The 12,861-nt window shown below is 46.1% G+C and overlaps 2 protein-coding genes across 3 annotated transcripts; one reads left to right on the top strand and one right to left on the bottom strand.

Moving 5' to 3' along the window:
- The first annotated feature begins 202 nt into the window (after nt 1-202).
- On the top strand, nt 203-2,737 carry LOC120870411 (ubiquitin D-like). Of its 2 annotated transcripts, none has more exons than XM_040250075.1 (2): nt 203-461; nt 1,712-2,737. In XM_040250075.1, the coding sequence occupies exons 1-2, from the start codon at nt 449-451 to the stop codon at nt 2,182-2,184; spliced, it is 486 nt and encodes a 161-aa protein (XP_040106009.1). In that variant the 5' UTR covers nt 203-448; the 3' UTR covers nt 2,185-2,737. The 2 variants fall into 2 exon arrangements, with proteins under 2 accessions (XP_040106009.1, XP_040106008.1); XM_040250074.1 differs by having other exon boundaries at nt 216-466; nt 1,714-2,737.
- Nucleotides 2,738-3,685: 948 nt separating this feature from the next.
- On the bottom strand, nt 3,686-5,286 carry LOC120869752 (putative olfactory receptor 2I1). Its single transcript, XM_040249028.1, is given in 2 exon segments — nt 3,686-4,884; nt 5,268-5,286. Coding segments are annotated over 2 exon segments (1,140 nt in total). The 3' UTR covers nt 3,686-3,763.
- Between the last annotated feature and the right edge of the window lie 7,575 nt (nt 5,287-12,861).

Below are 12,861 nucleotides of genomic sequence, written 5' to 3'. Positions count from 1 at the left end.
ACCTCTGTTTTCAGGAAGTTCTCTGACTAATGGCAGCAGTGGTGGGAGGAGGGCGGGTCTTAAAAGCTAAGGGGAGGACCACAGGTGTTAAAGGTCTTCAAGCTAGTGAGGGTCAGAGATGCAGGCTAGGAAGTCACAAGTCAGGATTGGGAATAGTGGGTTGTAAATCAGGGGAAAATTCTCAACAGAGAAAGACCATCCCATGTTTGAAACAGGGAGGACAAATGTGTTGACTGTGGGGCCAAGTGCCTAATCATAAGGTATTTTTGCTTACTGACTCCCCAGTAGCAAAAGTGAAAGTAACTTGAGGCGGTCTGGCAACAAAGGGTAGAGGAAAAACTTGAAAACCACAGCACCCAGGCAGGGGATTTCCAATTTAGCTGCTTGTATAAACGAGGTGAGGTCCTTCGCTGCTCTGTCTCCTGATTCTGCTCCTCTGATTGCAGACATGGCCACTGTCGTCGATGTGAGTTGATTTGATACCGAGGGTGGGGAAAGGGAGAGGACCTCTGAGACACAGGAGAGAATTGAGAATGGATGAGGGACAGTGCTGGGAGGTGAAGGGGGTTGTTAGAAAGGCATCTGGAAGGGGAGGAGATAGGCATTGTTACTTACTGAATGGAAAGAAAGTTTCCATGAAGAGAACCAGATTGCTTGGCCCCTGAGTTCTCTTGCATTGAGACCTTGCACTGGTCACACTTAGGGGTACATGGTAGGAAGTGGGAGTGGGCTTTGTGCTCAGCAGTGCTGGCAAGACTTGAAACTATGGGAATATTTTCTTGATCTTTTTCTCTCTTATCCTGTTTAGGCCTCCAGGGCTCTTAAGCTTTCTTCTTTTACCAACAGAGAGGTCTGCAGAATTCATTTATTCTAAGTTGTTAATGCCTGTGTAAGACCATATGCTCTACAAAAAGAACTTGGAATGAGGCTAATGCTTAGCATAGAAGCGTGAGAGTTCAGTGAAGAAATGTCTGTGGCATCTAGTTTGGGAAGGTATTTTGAATGAAGCCTGAAAGAGGTTCTTCAAGACTTCCAGGTGATAGCATAGGAGTGAGATTCCCTGTGTTCATATTATTGAAATAAGACTCAGATGTAGTCCCTACTTTCTGTGAGCGGGAGCCTGGTCCAGTTAAAGGAGGGATCATATTCTACAACAGGTGGATAGAAGAACACAGGAAACAGATGAACAGGTGATATTGAACATAGTTTCACTACAATGTGTGACTTATTATTTAAAGCATTAAGAAAGAAACTAACAGTACAGAAAAGATGTGTCACAAACAGAATTTCCTTCTAAAGAAGTCATGGTCATGGAGGACAGCCATGTGAGTATTCCATTAGGCTGTCAAGTCTTGGAAATTCTGTTTGAGAGCTGTTTTTCAAATCTGGTGTACATCTTTGGATGCTTTCTAATGTATTTAGCTTTTGACATTTGACAACATTTATCTGGAGAGGAGACAGGTAAATAAGATAGGAATTTATCAATAACATTTTGCAATGGATAAGAGGACAAAGGGATAAGACTGGTTTTCTTGCATTACGACCTGGAAATTTCAAAAACAAGTTTCAAACAAGGGAGGGGCACAGCTTGTTGTAAAGGATCTGGAGCAACAGACTGGCAGTGAAGGGTGGGAGCAATAGAGGAGGGGGCACAAAGGGTGTAGAAGAGGGCAGGCATTCTAGGCAACTGTCTCTTGGCCTTTTTTGGTCCAGGTGATTGTCCATTCTGAGGCATGGAAACCAATGACCTTCACTGCACATCCGGGAGACAGAGTCAATAAGATCAGTGAACATGTCCGGTCTAAGACCAAGGTTGCCGTGCAAGATCAGGTCCTCCAGCTGGGCTCGAAGACCCTAAAGCCGCAGAGAACTCTGTCCTCATATGGCATCGACAAGGAGACAACCATCCACCTCACCCTGAAGGTGGTGAAGCCCAGTGATGAGGAGCTGCCCTTGGTTTTGGTAGAGCCTGGTCATGGGGGGCAGAGGCACGAGCTCCTGGTGCGAAGGTCCACCCCAGTGACTCAGGTGAAGGAGATGATCAAGATGAAGACTGCTATACCCCCTGAGAAGCAGATTGTGAGCTGCAATGGAAAGACACTGGAAGATAGGAAGATCATGGGAGATTATGGCATCAAAAAGACCGATTTACTCTTCATGATATACCCCTCCACTGGTGGGTGATGACCCTGCAGATGGAGTGATAGCAGAAAAGAAAGAGCTCATTTCCTTTTACTTCTTACTCACTAACCACACCCTCTGAAAATTCCCAAAATTAATGTGAAAGATAAATAGAAGATTTAGGTTGGGCTGGTGAAGAATGTTGTAGAACATTTCTAATTCATTGATTCTTTCATTCTCACATGATTGAATAATTGCAAAAGTGCATATAATACAATATATGTTGATATGTTAGAATATATTGGAATTTGAAAATCTATTAGAGGTAACTTCAAAGCCAGCTTGCAGTTTAATCCTGAATCGGCTCTGACTCATAGGAAAACTCCTATTTCCTTTCCCAACCAACAAGAGTACATTTTAGGTTGTGATCCTTGTTCTTCTAATTACTGTTTGCATCTATTTTTAGTGCAGTGCTTCTTCTATCATATCACTCAAAAATTGTCGAGCTACACTTACTTTCTACTTATAGAGAATAGCCAAATGCTTTATTGTGACGTGAACTATTTAGTGTGATGATTCCAATCTCATTAATAAATAATTTAGAAATTCAATCAAACGACTTCCCCTAGTCTTATTTAAAGCTATTTGTTATGAAGTGAAACTTGGCAGCATGCCCCTTCCTACTCTGTTTCTCACACTCTTATTAAACCATTCTTATTTCTGGGGATGATGGTGGTCATGGCAAGATATTCACGGTGGGGATCTAGAGATTTTATGCCTCTAGTGGGGGCTCCTTGGGAGTAGATGTACTTTAGGTGGGAACAGATTTTCAGAAAATTGAGTGATTGTGGAGCAGTCTCAGTCCTGACTGCCTTGGGCACTAGCAGGTCTTCTCTGGGTTGGATGTGGGCTGAGGATTGGTTTCTGGGTTGATCCCAACACTGCCCACAGTCTGGCTAGTGGAGTGTTCCCCTCTCTGCTTCCTCCATCTCTCTCCCTTCCTTTACTCCTGTTTCTCACCACCTTAGGTCTCCTTCCCAATCACCTATGTGTTTTTCTTGGAGCCTGAAACATGTCCACCGTCTTCCCCACTAGTCTCTTCTCTTGTTTATAACTGTCTCAAGAACCACTTCCTGCAGAAGCCTTTCTGAACTTAACACCACTCAGCACAAACTGCACTTACATGTGTTGCTCACTATAATTATGGGTGAAGTTCTCTGGGGTGGGCACCATTTAACTGCGTAGGAGGGCATTTGTTTGCACTGATTCCCTGCAATGAGAGACCATGTCTTCTGTTTTTGGATGGAATCTCCCGCAGGGCTGAGCCTATGATTTGATTGTCACTTAGGGATATGTCTGATGACAGACACCATGGGGTCTTCCATGGCCTCTTCCACTAGACTGGGATCTTCATACATCTCTTAGCAGCACACGGACTCTTGACTTGGGGATGTGGTAAGCCTGAAGATGGGAAAGGTCCTCCCCAAATCTCACTTTCTTATTTTCATCAGCTTAGGAGAAAGCCCAAGTGCCATTTTCCCCTCACTAAACCTGCACGGTTAAAGGACATGGGGGGTTTTCCCTACAGCACAAGAACCTTCCCTGATAGGAGGAAGGGACCTCCCCATTAACCATGGGCTTCTTAAGGACAAATCTGACGGATTCTTGTAGAGAAATGAACAGCCTGAAGGCTAAACCCTTTCCACTGGGCATTCCCATCCTTGGGCCCTGGGGTAACACTCCCCTCCTTCCCTCCCCGATTGACTAACTGTGCATCTTGTCCTCTGCCCACACCCCCCAGGAGCCTCCTCGCTGCCCCCTTCACTTCCTTATTCCTGAGGGTGTAGATGAGTGGGTTGAGGGCGGGTGTGACTACAGTGTAGAAAAGAGAGATGAACTTGCCCCGCCGTTGGTTGTAGTTGTGCGTGGGCTGCAGGTAGGTGTAGATGGCTGAGCCATAGAACAGGCAGACGGCTGTCAGGTGAGACCCACAGGTGCCCACCGCTTTCCTGCGGCTGCCTCTGGTCCTCAGGGCCCATAGAGCACGGGCCACGCCGCCATAAGAGGCCAGGATGGCGGCGGACGGCACCAGCAGGATGAACACGCGGGCAGCAAACATCTGGCGCTCGGTGGATCCCTGGCCGCCGCCGTGGCAGGCCAGCTGGAGCAGCGCGGGCAGCTCGCAGATGAAGTGGTCTACCCGACCGGGCGCGCACAGCGGCCGAGCGGCCAGGAGCGCGGTTTGCGCGGCAGAGTTGGTGAGGCCACCGAGCCAGGCGGCGCCGGCCAGAGCGTGGCAGAGGCGCGGGGAGGCGAGGCCGGCGTAGCGCAGCGGACGACACACGGCGGCTGCGCGGTCCAGAGCCATCCCCGCCAGGAGGACGCACTCGGCCGAGCCCAGCGCCAGCGATGCGCACAGCTGCGCCAGGCAGCCGCCGCGCTCCAGCCTCAGCTCCTGGCCTCGCAGGTTGGCCAGCAGGGGTGGCACCACGCTCGTGGTGAAGCCCGCATCCACCAGGGCCAGGTGGCAGAGGAAGTAGTACATGGGCGTGTGTAGTCGCGGCTCGCGCACCGCCAGCAGCACCAGCGCCGAGTTGCCCGTCAGAGTCAGGAGGTAGCAGAGGAGGACGAGGACGAAGAGGACAGGCTGCAGTGAGGGCCAGTCGGAGAAGCCCAGCAGGAGGAAGCGCTCCTCTGTGCTGTGGTTGCCCTAAAGAGGGAAACTCGCAGGTTTGGAAGGACGACACACAGGGCCATGTGTCCCTTACAAGCAAAGGCAAACCCGGACCCTGGGAGGGGGGAGGGGGAACAGATGGCCGCTCACACATGCTTAGGTGTCCACTGGAGCTCATTTACAGATCTGAACCCTTAGTTTAGGAAGGCAGGATGTATTAGTATACTCTAGTTATATATTTACCAGAAAATTCTATGAGGAAATAGAATCTCCCTCTTAGAGATGAACAGACTTGGGCTCAGTAAGGTAAAGCATCCCAAGGTCATAGATAAGTGAGTGGCCCTGTACTCAGGACTGTTTGATTTCCAAAATCAGTGTTTTATCAGTGGCTTTCCTGCCAGAAGGAGAAATTTTAATTTGTGGTGAATGTCTTTTCTAGGCTGTGTCCAATGTCCATGCCACTCCTGCTTACCAGCTACTGTGATGAGCATGAACAACACAGATGGACACATATATACCAGCCTTTAAATCCAGAGTCATCTGGTAGAGAAAGACCCCTAGTCAGGAGGCCTGGGTTTCACCTAGTAGAACTCCCTTTGGCTAATGATTTGATATGGGGACGTCACTTCATTTCCTCCCATCTCAATTTTTTTCACGTGTGAACCATTGAGTATGAACTAAATGACCTCTGAGGTTCCTGTACTACCTTCCTGGCTCTCATTTTAATAAATATTTTTTTCACTTTAATAACTATTTTTCAAGCAAAGTAAAAGTGGATGCAAAAGTCTTAACCCTTGAGGTAATGCCGAATCAAGTTTCTAACAGTACAGAAACCATCATGGTTGATGTGGTGGATAAAAGTCACATAGAAATCTTCCTACTGCATGGTCCCTGACAGGTATCATTATAAGGATAAGTTATTTTAAAAATCATATTCACTGTTCTTAAATTATAATCCTGTAATTTTTATTGTTCAGAAAAGAACCTTCTTCCCCCTAATACAACACTGTATTTGTATGGTTCTCTCATTTATCTTCATTAAGCAGAACAAGTATTAATGTTTTGATTAACAATAAGATGTTGGGGGACTTCCCTGGTGGTCCAGGGGCTAAGACTCGGCACTCTCAATGCAGAGACCCTTTGTTCAATCTCTTGTCAGGGAACCAGATCCCACATGTCACAACTAACAGTTCACACGACACAACAAAAGAGTCCTGCATTCCGCAATGAAGATACTTTATGCTGCAACCAAGGCCCGGCACAGACAAACATTGATAAATAAATAAATATAATAAAAAAAAAAAACCCCAAGGATTTGGGAGTTAGACTGCCCCTGTTCCATTCTTGCTTCTCTCATTTCTTACCCGAGCAACTTTGGCCAATGTTGTTTAACCTCTCTGTGCTTCAGTTTCCTCACGTGAAAGCAGAATTGGTTAAGTAGGTCAAACATGTCAAGCTCTTAGATCAGTTTCTGACAATGTCGTAGATGGTGAATAAATGTTACTATTAAACTCTATTTCATATCAGGAAATAGGCTTCTAGAGGGTTCGTACACTAGGTAAGGACAAAACTGGTGTGTGAATTTATATCCCTTTTCATATATTCACTCTGACCTTATGTGAAAAGTCAGATAATGTCCTTATTTTATATAATAACAGAGGAGGGCAATTGAGGTTAAATAACTTGCTCAAAGTCCCATAGTTTGTAAATGCCTCTCAGGATTTCAACCCAAATCTGATTAATTCAGGGATCCTTGCTTTTTTAAATGAACCAGGCTCTAATATACTAAGGACTGTGATGGATAAAATTCCTTACAAAGATTTACTTTTATTTCTGGATAATATTATAGTCATATCAAAGATGAAAAAAGTATGAAAGTTGACATTTAGGCTTATGGTTCAATGGCGTTAGGGACATTGAGTTATAAAAAGTCAAATTTTCTAATTCTGTGGCTACAGAGATACACAACAGTTCAGCCAGGCAAGCCTTAAGACATTCTTCTGCAAACCCATCAAACTCTGAAAACAGGCACACAGTGGTAAAATTGCACAGACATCTTTACTGCAGGTATACACACATTCCCAAACAAGTAGCTGAGACATGTTTGTACACACACACAAACACCCCATAATCCCCCTCAAGCATCCAGAACACAAATATGCTGTAAAAAGTATTCTAATTTGTCCTCACACATCATTTGGTGTTCTAGAATGCACCCCTCATTCATAAGACCATTTTAAAAAAGTGGGATGTGGTAATAAGCCTACCTTCATGTGTTATTCTTTGGCACTGATGTTTAGGCCTTCAGCTAACAGATGAGAGGCTGGTCTCTTGCTCCTGCCCTGGATTCTCTGGGTTTGAAGTGGCCGTGGGAGGGATGAAAGAAAGGCCAAGTCACATGACTGTTATCTCTGGAATGGGTGCCTGAGATCACAGCAGTTACCTTAGGGAAGAAGACTTAGGGTGGGTGCTTCTTGCTGGCCAGCAGAGGAATGAATAGAATGTCCTGGGGCAAGAAGCCCCCTAAGTCCTGGGATACACTGAGATCCAGGTAGAGGTGGTGATGCGGGTTCCTGGAGAACCCTGTAATGAGGTGTAGACAAGGCAAGGACCTGACCCTTGTGGTGATGGCGAATCAGTATTGGTGGTAGCAGCAAAGATGTCTTTTCTTAAAAATGTTTTTTAAAAAATGAAAAAAAGCCCACATCTCATTTTATTAGATTTGATTCTTATGTGTTCAAAACAAAAAAAGAAGTATAAAAATGTTTTTAAAAAAAATATAAAAAAGTCTGCATCCAAATTTATGTGTTTAAATAAAAAAAAGCATAAATATTTTTTTAATAGAAAAGTTCATATCCCATTTTATTAGATTTGACTCTTTACGTATTTAAAACAAACAAACAAAAAGCATAAAAATAGTTTTTAAAAAATAGAAAAAAAATGTCCTTCCTGATTCTTAAGGGCAGAGCAGTTGTAGAGAATGAGGAAGGAGCTGGGGAATTAACCGATTCCTGTTATTTAGAGAGAGGGTGGAGCTCTGGGGACTCTATGACCCTCTCGCATAATTAGTCCTTTGTATGGAGGTGTCCGGAGAGAGCTCTCCCAGGGTAGGCAAGGGAAAATACTAGAGGGAACGGTCCCTTTGGGTAGAGTGTCCCTGGCAGTGTGTGGAAGCCAGACGCAGCACGATTCCTTCTCACATTGTTGCTACTCTTAATTTTTAACTGGTTTAGGATTTCATTCTCTGTTGGGTGACCTTCAGCCAGCTGTTCAACCTCAGTGATTCTTGGTGTCACCATCTGTAAAACATAGGTAGCAACCCTGACCTGTGGGAGATATTATAGATTCGATGAGTTCATCCTCAGTTTTGAATGCAGCTTCAGCTCTCACTTCATCAGCTTTACCCCCGACACTCCTCAATGCTGTTATTTCCCATCTCACCCACTTTGCTTTCCTTTGAAACACACACATATGTATGTACCACTTTACATCCCCACCAACAGCACACCAGGGTTCTCTTCCCCACATCCTCACCGACACTTGTTATCTCTCTTGTCTTTTTGATGATAGCTGTTGTAATAAGTATAAGGTGATATCTCATTGTGCTTTTTTTGGCGGCGGGAGGTCTGTGATGGGTCTTAGTTGTGGTGTGCTGGTTCTCTATTTGTGTCACTCAAGGTTAGTTTCTCTGAGGCATGTGGGATCTTAGTTCCCAGGCCAGGGATTGAACCCATGTTTCCTGCATTGAAAAGCAGATTCTTAACCACTGGACCACCAGGGAAGTCCAGTCCCCTCTCATTGTTGTTCTGAGTTGTATTTCCCTGATGGCTAGTGACGTCAAGCACATTTCATGTTCCTGGTAGCCCTTTTTTATGACTTTGGAAAAAACATCTATTCAGATCCTTTGTCCACTTTTTAATTAGATTTTTTTCTTCCTGAAAAATATCTGTTCAAGTCCTTTGACAATTATTTAATTGAATTTATTTTGCTAGTGAGTTGTGTATGTTTTTGTTTGGAATATTAACCCCTTATCAGATAATATGGTTTACAAATATTTCTTCCCATTCTGTGAGCTGCTTCTTTTGGGGGCCTAGTGAAGACATTTGAATTCAGAAACCTTCACCATGGTCCCTTTGATCTTCTTTCCATGTCTCTCAAGATCTTTTAGAGTCCTTGTATTCATCTTGAAATTCACTTAAATGATTCCTGCCTCAATAAGAGTGTTGGAAGGTTGAAGTATGTGACTTTCTCCAGTGCCCCCTCTCCCCAGATAGAGCCAGTAGTCTGAGGTCTGGCATTCAAGGCTTCTAAGAATCCAGCCTCAAGTTTCCAGGCCTGGCACATGTTCTGCCTTTTCTCACATAAACTTGCTGCCCTGGTGGGGTTGGGTAACTCTTTGTTCATCCCCACCTCTGTATCTTCGCTTGAAAGAATGCCCTCCTTGTCCCCTTTGCCAACCTTATTCCTCCCCACCCCTCCAGCTTCAAAACAAGCATCACCTCCTCCAAGAAGCCTTTCCAAGCCTCTTCTCATTTCCCACAGCCTTGAGAATTTGCAAAAACAAACAATCTTTTTTCACTTTCTGCTTTTCATTTCATTAGAGGGCTTCCCTGGTGGTCCAGTGGGTCAGAATCTGCCTGCCAGTTCAGGGGACTTGGGTTCAATCCCTGGTCCAACATCTCTGGGGGACCCAGAGCTCCTGTTTCTCAGCCCCATGGCACCTGAGTTTCTCCCACTTTCCTCGCCTCTTCCCTAGTTGACCCTTACAGTGACAGCACATACCCTAGAGAGACAGAGAGGCTGCCAGGGAACACAGTGAGCACCCACTCATGTTTTCTGGACTGAGCTGAAGCCTTTGTCTCACCCACTCCTGCTTCCTACATCTCTTTCCTGGCCCCCAAGGGAGATCCTCTCCTGCCAGGCTCTCCAGTCCCTCCCTGGGACCCTGATCTGTGAATCCCAGAGAGCCTGGGGAGGAGGTGAAGCAGGGGGATCCGGGAGTGCAGGCTGGGGAGGTGAGATCCATGGGTGAGCGCGCTGCTCCTTAGCTCCTCAAAGAGGCTGGCCCAGGGAGCCCAGACACCAATTTCCCTGTGAGCTAGTGAGTTTTCCTCTGGGCTTTTGTGGTGGTCCTTCTCTTTCTCCACCAGCGGGTCACCCTGCCTGCACCCCTCCTTTTTCCATCCCAGTCACCTCCCATGTCAGTTCTGCAGAGAGGGGAGGAAGCCACTTCCGGAGCTGATGCCTAGGGGTGGGGCTCACTTTAGAGGGTGGGTCCTCTGGGGATGGGAAAGTTATGGGAAAGTCTGAGGAGAGAGGTGGGGAAGAGGAAGCCTGAGGGAAAGGGAAGCGGGAGGTGAAGAGGAGGGCCACGGGTTGTTGTGGACAAGGGCAGGATCCAAGAATAAAGCAGGATGTGGATAGGAGTGATAGCTCCTAGGTGGCAGGTTCAGGGAGACAGAATGGAGTAGGGGGTGATACCCTCAAGAATGGGATCTCTAATGGCCTCCCCAGCTTAACTTTCCCCTATCTTCATCCTCCACAGACTAACTGTGACGTGCGTGCACTTTGCAACTGGGGTTCAGGGGAGAATGTGGCCTCTTGACTTCCCCCTTGTCTTTTCTCGTACCTTTTCCTCTTTCCTACTTTGGTGGCGACTCTGTGTTCCTTTTCCTTTTGGCTCTTTGGGCTAGTACTCAGCCATCGCTTTCCTTTTACTCCATCTCACTGCCTGACTGTTTCAATTTTCTCTGAACCCAAAGCTCTGACTTGTCTTATGATGAAACCAGGTGGGAGGGATTCATTGATTTGTTTATTCAGCATGTATGCAGAGGGAAGATCACAATGGCCAGAGAACTTGGTTGGGCCAAAGGAGACCTAGGATTCTGGTTCTGCAGTAGGTAGCTTTGTGACCATGGACGCATTTAAGTGTCTCTATGCCTTCGTTTTCTCATCTTCCGAATGATGGAATTAGACCAGATAAGCCCATTTTTCTGCTCAGATGCCCTATTGACTCCTTGATACTGGAGTTATGTTTATTAAGTGGTGCTGGCCACCTAGTTCATTTGGTCTCATTGGTTCAGGTCACTCTGCCTTTATCTGCTCCTTATGCCATCCTCCTCTCTGTGTCTTTGAATCTTGCTTCCTCTTCATATTTGAATGTCCTTTCTTGTCCTTCAGCCCTTATGGATCTCATCCCTGGGCTCTCATGCTATTCCAGGGTTGCTGACATTTGAGGAGGTGGCTGTGAGTTTCTTCTGGGAAGAGTGAGGGTGTCTGGACTCGGTTTTCCTTGTAAACCTCCTCATCCTGGAATGGTCATTCTGCATATCCATATGCAGCTTACAGCTCTCTCTAAGTCTTTTAAGCGAGTTTCTTCTGTTAGTACTTCATAGCCCTAACACCCAGATCTCATTGTATTTTAATCCTCGCTGTGCTCAGTTGGAGAAACTCCAGCCTAAGAGGGTTCTTGCTAAAGTTTAGGAAAGTATTCTTGAATAAACACTTCTCAAATTGTTGGATGTGAGAAATGGAATATTTCCTGCCATATTAGTGAACAATGGTGTCAGAGTCCACAGTCGTCAGTGATTCCAGACCTCCAATCTGAGCCTAAAGGCACTCAGGAAGGAGAAGACTGTCTAATAGCCATCAGGTTGCAGCCACTCCCTACAGTGAGCCCAAGGGAGCTCAGGATGTGAAAAACACAAGATGCTGGCCCTGGATAGCTGAGATGGATATTAAAGGAATGATTTCAGTTAACCCAGATTCTTTCTTGCATCCTCCCATACACAGAAAAGTTCTAAATTCCTTAACTTGAGATATCTGATTTTCTTTAATTAACAATAATCTTTTGATATTTAGACTATCTGCTCTTTGTTGTAAGAGAGTTACAACCTGGCTTCTTTCCATCAGCTCCTCAGAGCAGTTCTCTCAGGGTCACTTGAGATGCTCTCTCTTGGGCTTGAAGTCCTAAAAATTCCCACTGAGTAAAACAAAGCTCAACTTTTAGGTTGTGAATATTTTTTAAGTTGACAGACGCATTTGGTCAATTTCTAGAGCCCTCCCATTATTGTTTTTGATAAGTCTATAGTTTTTGTTGTTGGTGGTGGTGAGAGTATTTGCTGAGTGCTTGCCTCACTCAGATATTTTAAAAGTTCCCCTCCACCTTAACCTTCCTAACCCCTAAATAATGATAAGGTAAGTAGAATCAGGAAATTAAATCTACTAAGACCAAGTAGAAACAACCTTTTATTTGCTTTCTTTTTGAAAGGTCTGAGTTTCTTGTGAGGATCCAGACCACGGAGTCTGAAGTAACCCTGTACACCTTCCCCTTTCCAAGTGCTTCATTCAGCACATGTTTATTAAACAGCTTTATAATCATACAGACCTGTTAAGTATGTCTTATTTCCCCCATTTTACAATGAGGAAGAAGGCTTAGAGATCCTGAGTGATTTGCTCCCTGGGTCAATATTAGCCTCAGTACACGAATCTGCCAATTTGCCCTGCATTTCGTTTCCACCCATCTCGAACCCTGGCTTCTGCTTTCCCCTACAGGGGACATCATGAAATCCCTTCCCAGCCCAGGAGATCTGTGAGGCAGGGTCTCTTTCCCCAGCCCTGCCCAGTGGGGATGAGGTCTCCGAGGAGCCTTCTGACAAGGTTCTCTATTGGTGCCCCTCGAGGGCAAGGAACTGACCCTTTGCACTGCCATCGACTCTCCCTGATGACCCTTTTCTGCTCCAGACCCGCTCAAGCCTTACCAGTGCCCGTGGCGGGGGAAGGGCGTCAGCCACCCTTTCAAACGGAACTGCCAAGAGCGCAGCCCCAGGGGCGAGAAGCTTTTCCAGGGTCCACAGCTCAATCAGAGCCTGAGCTGGAGCTCAGATCCGACGTGCCACTGCTGCAGGCACCACGGGGAGGCTCCTTTCTGCTGCGCGCAGTCTGCGGAGCGCTTTGGCCTCAAATCTCTAGAGTTGCTGAGGACACGGGACACCAGCAGTGCACGCACGCCGCTGAGCTGCTCTGTCCGCAGTGCACCCGCAGCTTTGGCCGCGTCTCATCATGCT

Source organism: Oryx dammah, unplaced genomic scaffold (genome assembly GCF_014754425.2).
Source record: "Oryx dammah isolate SB20612 unplaced genomic scaffold, SCBI_Odam_1.1 HiC_scaffold_11, whole genome shotgun sequence".
NCBI classification, from domain to species: Eukaryota; Metazoa; Chordata; class Mammalia; order Artiodactyla; family Bovidae; genus Oryx; species Oryx dammah.
The sequence above is the reverse complement of the archived record's forward strand: the minus strand, read 5'-3'. Positions and strand labels throughout refer to the sequence as shown.